Genomic DNA, 15,978 nt, shown 5'->3' with positions numbered 1-15,978 from the left:
AAGGGTGGGGAAATATACGGAGATGTTGAATAATTAGATCATCTCCTATGCAGGAATAAGTCCAAGTATTAGACAGAAACAAGAACTCCCTCTCCCCAATTCTAACCTCCTCCCTCATCACAGATACATGGGATCTGGGTCCTTTCTGTAAGAGATGTCTGATCTTAAGTATTCGTTAAAGTTTGTAAAGTGCTTTGAAGATTCTAAGTGACAGATACCATTCTTGTCTTTTAATTTCCTATCTCTTATTTAGAAGTTGAAATCTTGATTAGGGTGGCTGATTATGTAGAGCTACATGTCAGTGATAAAACCAAATAAAAAATTGCCGAAATCCTTAAATCCCTAAATTGTTAATCAGTCCTTACTCCCTGAAGACAGTGTGACTTTTGTCTGAGTAAGGACCTGATAGTTTGGCCCACAGAGATCCAACATTTGATTGCATTTTCAGTTGAGCTGCAGTTTGCTGTATTAGAGATGTGTTTGTGGAACTGAAATGCCATTTTTGTGGGATCCTGAAAAGTAACTATTTAATAGTCAGTGAGATTATCAACCTCATGTGATCTTAAACTTGTTGGAAAGCTTATTAAGGTCTGATCCAGCAACCTTTACTTACATGAGTAATCCTATTCACTATATTAGCCTTATTTGTGGAGTAAATATTTCTCGTGTAAGACTTTTTGCCTTTATTTTCTCTTACTTTAACCTATTCCTTCAAAGAGTTAACTTTCTAAGCAGCCGCAGATTAGTTCTCTTGTTGTTTTAATTATTTTTCTTGTCACGCACAGTGCAGGTCTAGTGTTTGTGAATTTTTTTGTCCTCTCTCCACTGCTGTTTCCAATATGCTGGCACTGAAAGCTAAACTGAAATGCTGCCTATTTGCCATCTTATTTTGACAGATCTTCACCTTTTTCACATTTTAATATTATAGACTTTTATTGCTTTTCTTCAGGATAGCTTGGGCATGCCACGATTTTACATTTCTAAAATGCATGCATGGCACTCTTAAGCAGCTACTCACTATCAGTGTGCTTTCATGTGCTTGCTACTGACTAATTTCCTTCTCTGTAGTTGACAGGTGACTCAGAGTAAAAGCTGGCAGATGGCTGTATCATTAGAATGTGGCCAGAGCCTTCTGAGATGAGTTTTGGAATTTTTATCAAAGTGGGAATTAGGTTCAGGATATACCAGTGGCACACAGCACACTGTGGGAGTGTAAAATAAGAGGAAATAGTTCACAACGAGTCATCTTTTGGTTGGATGATTCAGGGGTCTGCTGTTGGTGGTCAAAAAGACACGTGGCTGACTACAGAGTCTTTGTATGCTATTCAGAATGCAATCTGTCTCTAAAAATTAATTCCACCATTCTGATTCTTGTCCAGTGAATCATTTCCAGAAATGAATAGCTGCAGTTGCTGGAATGGATATTGTGAAATTCCCTTCATTTACAACGGACGGGTTTTGAAATGATGATTTATCGGGCAAATTTTTTCAGGATTAGAATTAAAAGTACTTTAAAATAAGTATATATGTCCTTGTGTATTTTAATAAGAGAGATAGTAAAAGCCTCCCAGTTTCCGAACGATGAAGGACCATCTGAAAGAGCTAGTTCTTGGAGTAGTAGATCTGTTGGCACTGGCTGGTGATTTCCTGTGCATTTCCTGCAAGAAATGTTCTGTGATGTGAGTAGGTGGTAGTTAAGAGGTTGTTACGAAACCAGTTTTTAACCAGACGTCTTGAGTTGTGAATTGGAAAAAGGGATACAGCTTGAGTGTTGTCTCTTTGTTTCAGCAGGGCAGTTGTAATGCACATGCTGTATATTCTGTGTTTCTGTGGAGCAAGAAATATTTGGAATATATCTAATATTCCTCTATGTATTTTTCTTTATGTCACTCCACTTTATAGTCGAAACATGAGACTGTGAGCTAAGACAACTGGAAGCAGTGGACATGGTGAATAAGGAGGATTTTCCTGAATGTATCTTTAACTGTAAGTATTTTGTGATAGTTTTCCCCAGACATGAGAGGCAAAATGGAGTTTCATCAATGACTAATGTCTGTGCCAAAACAAGATGGTTATTTGGAGCGCATTGGTTCTGTTCAGAAAGCAGATGGGCTACCAGTAGCACCAGAAAAAGGGCATTTCAGGGAATTGCTCTGGCTCTGAAACTGCTGGAATTGTTGACCTACTGACTCAGTTATGAAGAATTGGGAAAACAGCCTTATTGTGGTTTCCTTTGTTGATGGCAGATTCAGAAGACATATGTGAGCATGTGAACGTGGCTAGCAGAAGAAAGGTAGCCCTAGTGCATGTTGCATTCTGGATTTGTTTTGTGCCTGAGAGGAGTTGAATTCCTGAGCACTGGAGAAAATCTAACCATATTTGCGATGGCTCTGCTCATGACAGTACAGTGGTAAGTTTAATGCATTTCTCATTTTCATTGGGTGTAAGTATAACCGCACTAAAGAAACAAAGCATAGGTGGTATTGACCTTTATTCTGGATTGGAATATTTTGGAAGCTAAATGAACATATGCTTCAATGCTTTGGGTCAACTTTTCCAGAGAAGATCAACTGGCCTCCCAGAGTTTGAGGGTATTTGATATGGGGCCAAACTTTGAGGCCAAACTTTGAACCATATTATTACTCTTTAGGGTGTTGTTTAAACTATTCTCTAGTGATCATGGTAACCAGTAGAAGGGATGGCTGAGTATTCCATCCGTCAGGCTTCGAATAGATATTCTCATAAAGTAGCCATCATTCCTCTTTCCAGTGTCAGGTTTCAGAGTAACAGCCATGTTGGTCTGTATTCGCAAAAAGAAAAGGAGGACTTGTGGCACCTTAGAGACAAATAAATTGGTTAGTCTCTAAGGTGCCCCAAGTACTCCTTTTCTTCTTTCCAATGTATTACAGATAAACTGAAGAGCATGCATTAGTCCTTTGAATTAGATACCAAATAATGATGCCCATGTATGGATATCAAAACCCGATGATACTTTTCATAATAGTAGGATTATTATGAACGGGCTGTTGTTGTTAAGTATTTCAGTAAGTTCCAGCAAAGACATTAACAATTAATGGTCTATTATAAAAGTATTAATAGTGTTGGCTAACAAAGGGACAGTACAGTCTAATAGATAGAGCAGGGGGTGAGAATCAAACTTCCTGAGTTCTATTACTCACTCTGCCACTGTTTCTGTTGTTGGGCAAGTTATTTACTCTTAGTTTCCCCGTCACTAAAATGGGAATAATGATGCTTACTCGCCTTTACTAACGTGCTTTGATATCTACCAGTCCTAAATATTATATTTTCCTTCTGCATAGAAAGTTGATTTTCTGATACCCAAAACACTTGTAGCATTTTAATTTACAGAAAACTGTTTACCAAGTGTAAACTAATAAGTAGTACATTACAGGGTGATAGGGCTAAGCATGGAAGTGATAGTTAGCCTGTCTATCTCGTTACTTGCAGTGTTGTTGTAGGTGTGTTGGTTTCAGGATATTAGAGAGACACAATGGGTGAGGTAATCTCTTTTATTGAACCAACCTCTGCTGGTGAAAGAGACAAGCATTCAAGCTTACATAGGTCCGGGAAAGGTACTCAGAGAGTCACAGCTAAATATAAGGTGAAACAGATTTTTAGTATAAGGAGTTAACACATGTTGCAAAACATCATTCAAGGTAAAGTGGGCACTTAACACCTCTGCAGTCCTAGGACAAAGGAGGGTTAGTGCGTTACACATCGAGTACCTTTCCCAGACCTGAAGAAGAGCTCTCTATAAACTAGAATGCTTGTCTCTTTCATCAACAGAAGTTGGTCCAATAAAAATATTACCTGGCCCACCTTATCTTGTTTCTTGATATTTCTTCTCTTTCCATGCAAAAGTAAGTCACTACTGATGATGTATCTTAGTGGTCCCAGACAAGGCTTGGAATTCACTATGTACAGTTTTTCTCCTTCTGGATGTATGGCACAAGGAAGCTTCGTGTTTCCAAATGCTATTGATAGCTGAGTTGCAATAAGGCTGTTATATTTTCTTTGCTGAAATGGCATCAAAGAATGCTGTATAGCAAAGGTCCTACAGAACTGTGAATTAAGCTATCCAGTAAAAATGGTAAGATATAGCACATGTCCCATGTCTCCTTTTATTTGATGCTTCCTTCATATCTTAGTATAAGAACTTAAACTATCCACTAACTTTCTAGTGAGTGATTCCACCAGAAGGAGTAGGCGTCAAGGTCAAAGAAAAGTCACTTGCTGTGTGGTTGCTATGTGGGTGTGAAAAGCCTAAGAAGAGGAAAGGGTGGGGAAAATGTTCTTGAATTAAACAAATAAAAAAGTATGGTTAGTGAATTAGACTTCGTGAATTTTGATTTTGCCAAGTATCCTCTTGAATTAATTGCATATCTCTAAAATCACACAGTTAATTGTAAACTTATCAGAATGTTCTCAGTGGAGACTGTACTTTTAAAAACACTTTTTCCTTATCACTTTAGATTGAGAGAAAGGAAGTTGTGAATTTTTATAGCCCCTAAGTTCTTAACTGTTAAAGATAAATTGGAATGGCAGATCAAATTTCCTTAGGCTTACACAAGAACAGACTCAATTACTGAGAAATTTTAAGTCGACCACATGTAAAGAAAAAAAATTGATCTTCAGTTAATTGTCGTTTATCCACCTGCATTGCACAGTTGGATGCAGAGTTTTACTGCTGTTTTTTAAAATCACCTGTTCTTGGAAGAAGGTGGTATTGTATGTATGGGGAATATTGTATGTTGCTGCACCGAAAATAACTTAAGGGAAAAGATGTTTTTTTTATTTGGAAGACTAATGATCATTCAGTTTTGAGTTTGTGTTTGTAGTATCTTCACTGTATTCTGGCTTTTACAGTGTAATCAAAAGTGATGTGAGAGGGGGATTCCAAAGATAAGTCAGCTCCAGGTGACTTTTTTTCTTGCTTCTTGTGATTGTCCTTATAAAATACAGCAGCAGATAGAGTCAGTTTAGACTCCGCTCCATTCTTGCAGTGTCTTTGGAGTGGAAAACTGCCTGTTTGCATGCTCTATTAGTAGATGAAAGGGTTAAAGATTTCTTACTTCATCGTTGCAGCTATAGGACTGAACACAAATCAGAAATTGGATACGAAGAAAACACGGATATGATTTGAAATTAGATAGACAAGGTGGGTAACATGATACTTTTTATTGAACCAGCATAGTGCTTGAACTTTCAGATCCCCACAGGTGCCTTCTTCCAGTGATGAAGGGTCATTTGAAGAATGAATCTGCCTCGCTAAAACTTGTCTGTTGTAACCATATACCCTTCCTGATTGCACTGAAATCAAAGGGGAAAATTCTCATTAACTTCAGTGAGAAAAGAACTGGAACTCTCTGTGCTGTTCTAATAAAAAGCATCCATCACCTCTTGTGCTTTATTCATTTAAGGCTTGATACTGAGAGGTGCTGAGCAGCCACAGCCCCTAAAGTCAAGTCAGACTAGCACTCAGCACCTCTCAGTGTCAGCCCCAAAAACACTGATTCTTAACCGCTGAAACCCCAGGCTCCATTCTTGTACCTTAAAGTTCAAGTGTAGAAATGGCTTCAATGCATGTTTGTCTCTCCAGATAAACTCTGCTCAGTTTACAAGTAAAAAGATAGTTTTTGGAGTTTTTGTTGCTTGCTTTTTTGTTGTTTTCTGTGGACTCTGCAATCTTCACCTGGAATCTGATAGTCAGTCTGGGCTCTTTCTGGCCTATACGTAATCAACAATAACTCTGCAGTTGAAATTTATGGACAGAATTGGTAACTTACATATGATCTGGAACAGGAGCCAGCTCATTTTCCAATGGCTGTGTTTTATCTGTAATGCTAACAGGAATAACAAGTTATAATTTTGGTCAGTAAAGAAAACCAGAAATGGCAGTGCAGATACACTAGGACCATGGCGAACGAACAAGAAGGCACAATTTTTATCTAATTATCATTATCTGTACTGGGTCCCAACTCACCTGTGCTCCATACATTCCCATTCAGTTGTTTGCAAGCTACCTATGTGGAGGCAGGGTTAGCAGACTATGGTCATGAATCCGGGGGTGAGGGTTATCATGCACAATAGAATTGGTGGTGGTGGTAGGAATTTTATTAGGTTTGATAAAATGGTAGAGTTGCCCCAAGAATTTGGGAGATACAACATTAAGGACCAAAACAGCTAATGAAATTCCCTAGTGTATGACCTGTTATTACAAGATATCAGAGCCATAACTAGGCATTTTAACGCCCGGGGCAAGCATTTGCATCCCCTACCGGTTTTTTTCTTCATTTTTTTTGCCTCGTTTTTCTGCGCCTGTGGCTTTGCAGCCTGGGCAGCTGCCCTGCATGCCCCACCCTGGTCGCAGTTCTGCAAGATACATTGTCCTAAGCAAAAATAATTCATAACTGAGATCTCAGCTTTACTTTTTGATATACTTTTATGCACCAAAAATAAAAATATTTCTAAAAATACAGGTAGACTGTATGAATGTTAACCAGTCACTCCTTGATCTGCACAAGCTGGCAACTGACAAGAATGACCCTCATTTGTGTGACTTCATTGAAACATATTATTCTCCTGTTAGGGCAGGACTCAGGTTGTCTCTAAGGTATATTTGTAACTCATCGGGTGTATTTTCAAGCTGTTGTGTGTAAAAAGAGGGAGTTGTGGATCTTGTTTTCTTTCTGTTTGTTTCCTTACTGACCTGGTGCACTGATGTCCAATGAACTGGATTCAGATATGGAAGATGACCGACCAGAATGGTCTCTCATGTTCTACAATATCCTATCTCAGTGATATCGTTTCTTTCTTCGGCTGTATTTACGATGAAATCATACTACAATGTGCAAGTGTGGAAACACAGCTGTAGCTAGTAGAGTTCTACCAGGGTGGATGTGTTTGTTGAAGAAGGATGGTCTTGTGGTTAAGACACTGGATTGGGATTCAGGAATTCTAGGTTCAATTTTTGGCTCTTTTACAGACTTCCTGTATGACCTCGGGCAAGTCACTTAATTCCTCTGAACCACAGTTATCCGTTTATAAAATAGGAATACTTCCTTTCTCTCTCATTTTGTCTGTGTTGTCTGTTTAGATTCTAGGCTCTGTTAACGTTTTTATATAGTGCGTAGCACAGTGGTGATCCCAATCCTTTTTGGAGCTTCGAGGCATTACCATAGTATAAATAAGTAAGTAATATTGCATCTGCAGGTACATTGAGACTGCAATCACAGCATGTGATTGCAGCTCGAGTAGACATACCCAAGCTAGCTTTAATCTAGCTAGGTCAGTTCCCAGAGTGGTGAAGCTGCGACACCTCCAGGGACACCACGTGCTTCAGCACGGGCTAGCTCTGCAAGTAATTACCCAGGGTTCTAGGCAGGCTTGTACAGTTCATTCTGAAGCATGTGCTGCGGAAGCATCACTGCTCTGGGACCCCAGCTCGCTAGAATAAAGCTAATTTGGGTATGTCTGCTTGAGCTGCAGTCACATTCTATGATTGCAGTCTCAATGTACCTGCAAATGAAATATACTGCGTACTTATTTATACCGTGGGCATCCCTATAGCAGGAGTAGTCAATTATTTCTTGTCAGAGTCCAAATTTCTTGGTCAAGGTATAGTCAAGGTCCAGACTTCAGAGAAAATAATTAAAAAACACAATAATAATAATACATAAATAAAAAGATTTTGGGGTGACTACCCCTGCTGTATAGGCTCCAGCAAGGAAGACATACCTTGTATTTATAAAGTTTTATAGATTCTATATAGTTGACTTATTAGCCAAACTTTACTACAAAGTATTTCCTAACACTTCTCATTTAAAAAAATCCTTGTCCGCTCCGATCATGAGATTTACACATGGTTTTAGTTCACATGGTTCTGATCCCATTGTGATCAAGGCCTTAATGAAGGAGCTGCTGGTGCTTATGAAAGCTTATGCTCAAATAAATTTGTTAGTCTCTAAGGTGCCACAAGTCCTCCTTTTCCTTTTGTGGATACAGACTAATACGGCTGCTACTCCTGAAAACTGGTGCTAATGTAGAAGCTTTAGGAGAAACTCCGCTTGCAGATAATAAAATTGTTCAGGTAAGGGACTCCCACCAACCACAGAAGAGTTCTTTATACTGGACATTCTGCTGCATAACCTGTTCTGCTCTCTTCTGTTTCTCTCTCCCCTTCCTTTGTGTTTTTTTCTGTCTTTTACTTTTTCTCCGCTTCTTTACTTCCTGTCTCTTAGGCTTACCATTGTTATAGTCTGTTTTTCTCCTCTGCATACTTATAAATAGGCAATGCTCTTATGCCATGTGTTTTCTCATGCTTTCTCTCTTGCTATATTTACACTTACCTAATAACTTGAAAATAGAAAAGAAAATACATAGGCGGTTTAGTGGAGAATCTGGCATTTCACCTTAAGGGAGGAAGTTCTAACTAGAAATTTCAAAAGAAACTAGTTGAAAGTTCCACATGTTAACTATAGGTCCATTCCTACAAAGATTTACGCACCTGGATAAAAATACTTTCACATGTAAGTGTTGGCGGGATTGGACTCTATATTAACAGAGCACCTGTCAAATAGTGACACTGGGCACTTTTTTAGAGTGGAGACGATTATTTCTTTACTTTAAATTTGATGCTGCTTACTTAATGGTTAGTCTCTAAGGTGCCACAAGTACTCCTTTTCTTTTTGCGAATACAGACTAACACGGCCGCTACTCTGAATACAGGCCTGCAGTTCATGTCAATGTTTTTAATGACAGAAATGCAGAGCTCTGATGCCAGAGTGGCATACTTATCACAGGCAGATGTTAGACCAGTGGTTCTCAACTTATTTACCATTGTGGGCCACATATGCAACTCTCTATGTGTTATATGGGCCACATCAATGCTATATATATACTACCTTATGGCCCTGAGGATGTCACATGGGCTGCAGTTGTGTGCTGATTGGGCTGCAAGCAGTTATGTTAGAGCATCATATGTTAATTGTACATCTTGATTATAAACTTGATTATCAGGAGGCTAGGAGAGTGGCTGCTAATGTTTGTCAACCCTGTGATAAGGACTGATATATGGAATTAAAGAATCATAGATGTTAAGAGTTGGAAAGATCTGTTAGATCATATGGACCATCTCCTTGGCAATTCATATTCTCTACAGAAAATTTTCTACTGTTTATTCCACTATAGTTACAAATATTCTAAGTGCTGGTCTTTTACCTCTTCGCTGAGGAGTCTATTCCACAGCCATGCAGACCTCACTGGCAAGATGATTTTTCCTGATATTCAGCTTACACTTACTATTTCTTAGTTTCACCATATTATTCCTAGCTTATATTCCCTTGTTCCATCCTATATCATTTTTCCCCTTTGTATTAATGTCCTTCAAATATGAAAGGGTAGGGCATGATAATTTGCCAATCTTAGAAACCATTTAACTAAGCTCCTTTAGGACTTGGCTACAGTAAGAGGTGGTGTGAATTTAAACCCATATAGTTATACCAGTAAATAACTCCCTACATGGACACTCATTCTGGTATGAGAGTACGTTCTACTGCTTTAGCTTATATCACTTTGGAAGCCATTCTTATTTCTGAACAAGAGTGTTCACATTAGCAATATAACTTCCCAAAAATATAAACTGGTATAACAAAAAATCTCCCATGTAGATGAGCCCTTAGAGTGTATCTACACTGGGAATATTTGAACCCATAATTCTCCTCCAATTGTAGCAACAGTGGAAGCTGTAGCGTAGACAGATTGCAAGTGTAGAAAATGACAGAGAAAAACAATTGTGAATGAAAAAGATATACACTATTTCCCATAATACCCTGAGATCAGCCAGACCAGCTGTTTGTATGTGTTCAAATTTTCCAAGTATCCCCTTACCTACTTTTTATTTTTACAAAATCAATTCCCTTCCTAGTTGTCCTTTGTTGTCATTGTTTCTCTTGTTGAGGACATTTTTTAAAATGTTGGGCTGTACTGTAGGGCTGTACAGAGAACTAATTCCAGGCTGCTGTGGCACCACATGGCACTGGGTGCCTACTCAGTTTGGACCCAGAGAATTTAGCAAAATGTTTTGTTCACAAAGAACTAAAGGACTGGCTCCACAATAAATGCCTCTCCCTCCCCCCAAAAGAGGACAGCTGTCTTGCGAAGCTGGACAGTGGCCAGAGGATCCATGAAGCCAGCACAGCAGCATAATTGAGTAGGGTACATCTAGAAGTGCACGCTGGTTTGGGTGGTGAGAGAGGCTAGGCTAGGTAGACTATAGAAAGTACAAGGTTATAGGTGAATGAACTGAAGGTGTTTGAGAATAAGATTGTGTAACTGAATGGGAAAGTGAATGAAAGAATGTGCGATTGGGTGGGTGCGTGATTACGAGAATATGTGCGTGGGCGTTTAATTAGTTTGGCAAGGGAGAGAATGTAGGAGTGGGTGAATGGATGGGCAAGTATGCAACTAAAGAGTTGAACCAACTTTATTAGCATTCTTCATGGTGCAGCTCAGTAATGACACACAGAAACGGTAGAGAACAGGAAACATTTGGCAGTGCTTCAGGCACACTAGGCAAGATCAGATTGGCTGACTTCATGACAGGGCTAGCATGGTTAGAGGACAGGGCTAGGAAACAAGAGACTTGAGTTGCGTTACCCACTCCATCTCTGACTCACTGTGCAGTTTTAGGCAAGTCACTTAACTTCTCTTAGCCTTAGTTCCCCCCCAACCCCACCCCCAGTAAGCTGGACATAATAATCTCCAACTTTGTAAAGCGATTTGCAATCAATTGCTGAAAGATTTTATGGAAGTGTGTACAATAATAATTACTGATTATTTTTTATTTGGCCATGGCTCACTAACAAGGTGGCACAACGAATCCGATATTTTTAAATTAGTATATCCGTAGTACTGCAGGTGTGCCTGGCACTTTAGAGACTATGTAAATCATCCCTGTACTGAACATGGTAGATAGATAGATCAAATCTGGGCATTCCTACTGTATCCTTCACCCTCATACATCAAACTCAGGAGATATCGGCAAGGATACAAGCATTTTCCAAACTTCAAAACTGTCTTTTTTCAATGAAGTAGGGCTTGAATTTTCAAACCTCTTTTAAAAACCTATAAAATACTAATAGAAGTTTTTTTCATCTTGAGTACATCTACCATAACACTAGAAATAGTTTACTGTGACTAATACATAGTTGTTTTTTAATTCACCATGTCAGTTTACAGACCTAGCTGTGACCTTCCCAGGGCAGCTACAATTGGGCTATTGTTAAGGTGATTGCTGTGCTATCCTGTTAAGTTATATTAAGTTGTGCACAGTACATTTTCAGTTTTTATTGTAATAAAGCTGAGACCTTTTGAACCTTAAATGGAGGTGAATGAATACTCTGGGAAGTCATAGGCTTTGTCTTAACTGCCAAAAAGATGTGTGTTTACTGTGGGATAATTAATGCGCACTCGCTATTCCACTGAGAAGGCACCATAGTGTTTACCAGGAGGGTGTTAGGCAAAATCAAACTTCAGTGCCTTGAATCCACTCAGATTTTACAGCAGGGTAGTTAATGAATGTTAGTTATCCTCCTGTTAAAAAAAAAAGAAAGAAAAGAAATACACCTTTTTTTTTCAGTGAAGACATAGCCAGACAGAAGTTTGTGCCCAACAGTAGATGCACTAAATTTGATCTGCTATAGACCTTTTGTTATCAGAACTATTTTAAAAAGTCTACAACCATTTAATATTTGGTGTCTGGTACTATGCTGTTTGTCATGGCTGTTTGGAATTTCACAGTGACTGTGGAGACAGATCTATAATTCCCTGTTCCAAAAGCACATGTCCGTATCACTTGAGGTAAGGGGAATCTGTGTTAGCATTATAGAGTCTTTGACACATAGTTGAGCAGTTCTTGTTCTATCCACTAGACCGTCTTATACATTAGTCAGTTCATTATAATATAGATGTTTTTGTTACATCAGCCTTGATTGTTGTAATCCATGCTGAGTTTTTTAAGTATTGGAAGAGGTTGGAGGTTCAAAAAAGGTGTTGTAAGGTAGACATTATAGACAAGACCGTACCAAATTCACAACTGTGAAAAACATGTCATAGACTGTGAAATCCGTTCTCCCCCATGAAATCTGGTCTTTTGTGCACTTTTACCCAATACAGATTTCATGAGGGAGACCAGTGTTTCTCAAATTGGGGTCCTAACCAAAAGAGGGTTGTGTGGGGGTGGGTGGTATTGCCACAAGGCTATTCTAGGGGCTCACGGTATTGCCACCTTTCTTTCTGCACTGCCTTTAGATCTGGGCAGCCGGAGAACAGTGGCTGTTCGTCAGGCGCCCAGCCCTGAAGGCAGTGCCGCTGCCAGCAACAGCACACAATTAAAGGTGGTAATACCACGACACTCCTACAGTAGTCTTGCCCCCCCCTCCTTCCCCCCCCGTTAGGGTTGGGACTGGAACAGTTACAATACCATGAAATTTCAGATTTAAGTATCTAAACCCGTGAAATTTATGATGTTTAAAATCCTATGACCGTGAACTTGACCAAAATCGACCTGAATTTGGTAGAGCCCTAATTATAGAACTATGAGGGTTTTTTTATTATTGCTGCATATCGGCCTTCTCCTCTGACGCTAACCCACTGTAGGAATGGGTTTGCTGGGCCAAATGTTCTGCCCTTAGTTACAATCAATAGGGTTGCATGTGTCTTTTATAAATACAAGTAATTATAGCATTAACTGAGGAGAGAATCTTGCTCGCTGTCGTGTGTGATCTTAAACCTAAGAAAGAGGATCACAAGAGTGGTCTGATAGTTGTGTGTGTCTTCAACAGGAGATGCACAGTTGCGAGGTTGTGCAAGTTTAGAGAAAACAAACCCTGAGTTTTTCCTTCTGTTCCGTCTAGTGGTGTTTGTCTCTGCTAGTGACAGGGTTTACAAAGCATTACAGTAAGCATGCCTCATCTTTGCCTTTTTTTTCCATATGGGTGTGTGCTTCCTTTTCACTGTGGTGTTTTGTTTTGTTTTGTTTTTTTGTTTTTTGTTGTTGTTGTTTTTATGCAACTACTCCTTCCATTTTAAGAATAAGAAATGAACTTTAGACTGTGTGTGGGGGTAGGGGGTAACGTTTCATAAACACTGTGGTTCTGATCCCTCTAATCTTTTACTACCTGTAGGGGCAGGTGACTGCCAAGAAGGAACTGGGAGGCTCTGACTTTTCCAAGGCTCAAGATTATGCAATGAAGAAGAATATTTTAGAAGCTAACGAGAGAGGTCAGAACAGCGTGGTCAGAAGGTGCGTTGCTCAGAAATCGATCCCTTCTTTTTAGTATCTTTTGTTTGATTGCTCCCGTGTAGAACTCCTATCACATCAGTTGTTGCTTTAAATATGAAACTGAAGTGTATGGTCTGTTTGTGTATTTTTCATTGCATGTTCAGTACAACGTATTTAACTTCTGGAGCTGTTGTTTCCTAGCACTTTTATTACCTCCTGGCCTGTTTTCTTGTGAGTGCAACATGCCTAAGAGAAAGTGAAGGGGAAACATTCGATGGATTTCAGGAGCAAGGAAACAATTATATGTTGTCAGTTGTATTGACCGTGCAGTGTAATGCTGAGATAGTGTCTGTAGGAAAACAACCAGACAGCTTAAAGAAGAAGTCAGAAATATTTTTAGCATGTTGAAACTGTTTAAAATGCTGAAAAGGAGGGTATGGGGAGGAGAGAAATACAGCATCCTTCCCTTGTGATTCTGTGGTTTTGTCTGAGTTGCTCTTATTTCGTTTTTTCTTCATAAGATCAGCCACGTGTTTCAGTGGCAATTGCTGTCTTACACTGTAACTGCATAGAGGATGTCTCATTTGCTGTCATATTTTAAAATGGGTACGTCTGATGAAACTGTGCACTTCTCTAACACCTTTTCATTTAGGAATCTCAAAGCATTTTACACACATAAATGTGTTAGGATTCATGGCATCCCTGTGAAGTAGGTAAGAATATATATTATTCTTGTTTTGTAGATGGGGAATCCAGTGCACAAAATGCTTCGCATGCTATTCTAATTTGAAAAGCAATTCAGAATAGCTTTTGACTCCATTAACAAAAATAAGATTTTACTATTCTTCTATCCCTGTGAGCTCCCCAGAGCCAGCAATCAGAGGTGTGATTGCAGCACATGTAGACATACCCAATCTAGCTTTGATCTAAATAGCTTGAATAACAATAGCAGTGAAGCCAGGACAGACTAGCCATCCCAGTTCCCGCTCAGGGTCCCAGGCAGGCTTGTAGAGTCCATGCTGCCACCTCTATTGCCACCACTTCACTTTTTTGTTACTAGATCAAAGGTTACTCAGGTGCATTCTTGTGTGCCGCAGTTACACCTCTGACTGCAGTGTAAACATACTCATTATGAGAGCTAGAGCTGGAATCTATTCCAGCTGATGCATCAAGAGAATTGTTAAAGACGAATCCTGAGAGATATCTGATATTTTCTTCTCCCATCAAAGTTAATACTTGTTGGACAGTGCTCTAGTGCCTTTTAAGATTTGGTCCTAAATTACAATTGCAGGTCAGATCATAGCCTCTGATATTCCTGTGCAGACCCACTGAAGAACTGTGTCTGAGGTGATGCATCAACTACCAAGTAACACTATTGAATACTACTACTGATTGCTACACAATCATTTGCATGAACACAGCCATGTCCTTCCTTGAGAACTGTGCAGTAAACCATTTTCAAAGCTTGGGATAATGATTATACATCTTCATCAATGACCAGTTTGTCTCGCAAAAGTTTTATTCTGGATGATGATGCACAAGCCAGAAAAAAGCCCAGCTTGACCTTCAGATCTTGAATTCAGAGTTTGACAGAATGACTTCTGATTATCAGTGGGGCTTTTAATTTTAGGTTTTAAATGATAAACACCGATAAAACACCCCTGGTTAAAAAAAATATATATATGTTAACCTAATAAACACTGGAAAAACACCAGAAATGGTTACTTGTATCTAAGGGCTTGTTTACATAGAGCAGTAATGCAGACTATGGGAGTCCACTTCAGAAGTCACACTAAGTGCTGCACATTAATTGGTTTGAGTAGACCCTTCTGGTGCTCACTAAAGATTCCCTACTGTGTTTTAACAGTGCTGTTTTGAAACAGTACTATGGTAAAGTGCACATTAGGGAACATGACAACGAGATTTCCCATTACGGTAATGTATATAACATGTCATGTCCATTACTTTTTACAATATACACATGGAAAGCCCGGAAACCCTTGATTTTTGGATATCTACATAAAACTCAAAAATTGCTAAAAATAAACCTTGAAAAAATGAACCCTGAAAAAAAGAAACGTGAATAATAAACTTTTTAAGGCAAGGATTGTCGTTCGTTATGTTTGTACAATGCATAGAACAACAGGGTCCTGAATTATTGAGCCTTTTAGGGTCTGTCACAATGTAAGTGATTAATAAGTATAATATTAGGGAAAAATCACATCTTTATACTTGTTCGCTGAACAAAGTTGAATTAGGGATATTGAAACAAGGAACTGCACATTGTCCCTTCTCATACTGTAATGGCCAGATTTTCAAAAGTGCTTTCAGCAGCAGCAGCATCCACTGTGCTCAATCCTTGTTTGCAATGACAGCTGCTGGCTGCTGAACGCTTCTGAAAATCTTGTCATTCATGTGTCTGAGAGTTGAGCTCTTTAGATATTCTGGCGCCAAATGAGTTATCCAAGGTCACACAGAAAGTCGGTAGCAGAGCTAAGAGTAGAATCCCAGCCTTGTGCTCTGAAGCACCAGAACAGGTTCCCTCTCAAACTGCTTTAGAAACAATAATAAATTAAAAGCTCCCAGAACCCTATGATCCATATGCTTAGGTGGTGTCTATCGGCATTCCTCCATTGACTTCAACCAACTGAGGATCTGATCCAATATCGGTATTA

At 39.2% G+C, this 15,978-nt stretch overlaps 1 protein-coding gene across 7 annotated transcripts in view; it reads left to right on the top strand.

The window, feature by feature from the left end:
• LOC144276727 (uncharacterized) overlaps positions 1–15,978 on the top strand; it is a 300,539-nt gene that overhangs the window by 167,749 nt on the left and 116,812 nt on the right. For 5 of the 7 annotated variants that reach the window (XR_013348325.1, XR_013348327.1, XM_077837018.1 and 2 more), the window contains one exon: positions 13,206–13,324. Coding sequence is in view for 3 of the 7 variants with exons in the window: in XM_077837018.1 (XP_077693144.1) it covers positions 13,206–13,324 (119 nt within the window). In the remaining 4 variants the exon portion in view is untranslated. Of the gene's footprint in view, positions 1–2,275; positions 2,411–13,205; positions 13,842–15,978 lie in introns of those variants that run through there. The other 2 variants (XR_013348326.1, XR_013348330.1) reach the window with 2 other exon arrangements.

This window comes from Eretmochelys imbricata, chromosome 1, assembly GCF_965152235.1.
Source record: "Eretmochelys imbricata isolate rEreImb1 chromosome 1, rEreImb1.hap1, whole genome shotgun sequence".
In the NCBI taxonomy this organism is placed as follows: domain Eukaryota; kingdom Metazoa; phylum Chordata; order Testudines; family Cheloniidae; genus Eretmochelys; species Eretmochelys imbricata.
The sequence above is the reverse complement of the archived record's forward strand: the minus strand, read 5'-3'. Positions and strand labels throughout refer to the sequence as shown.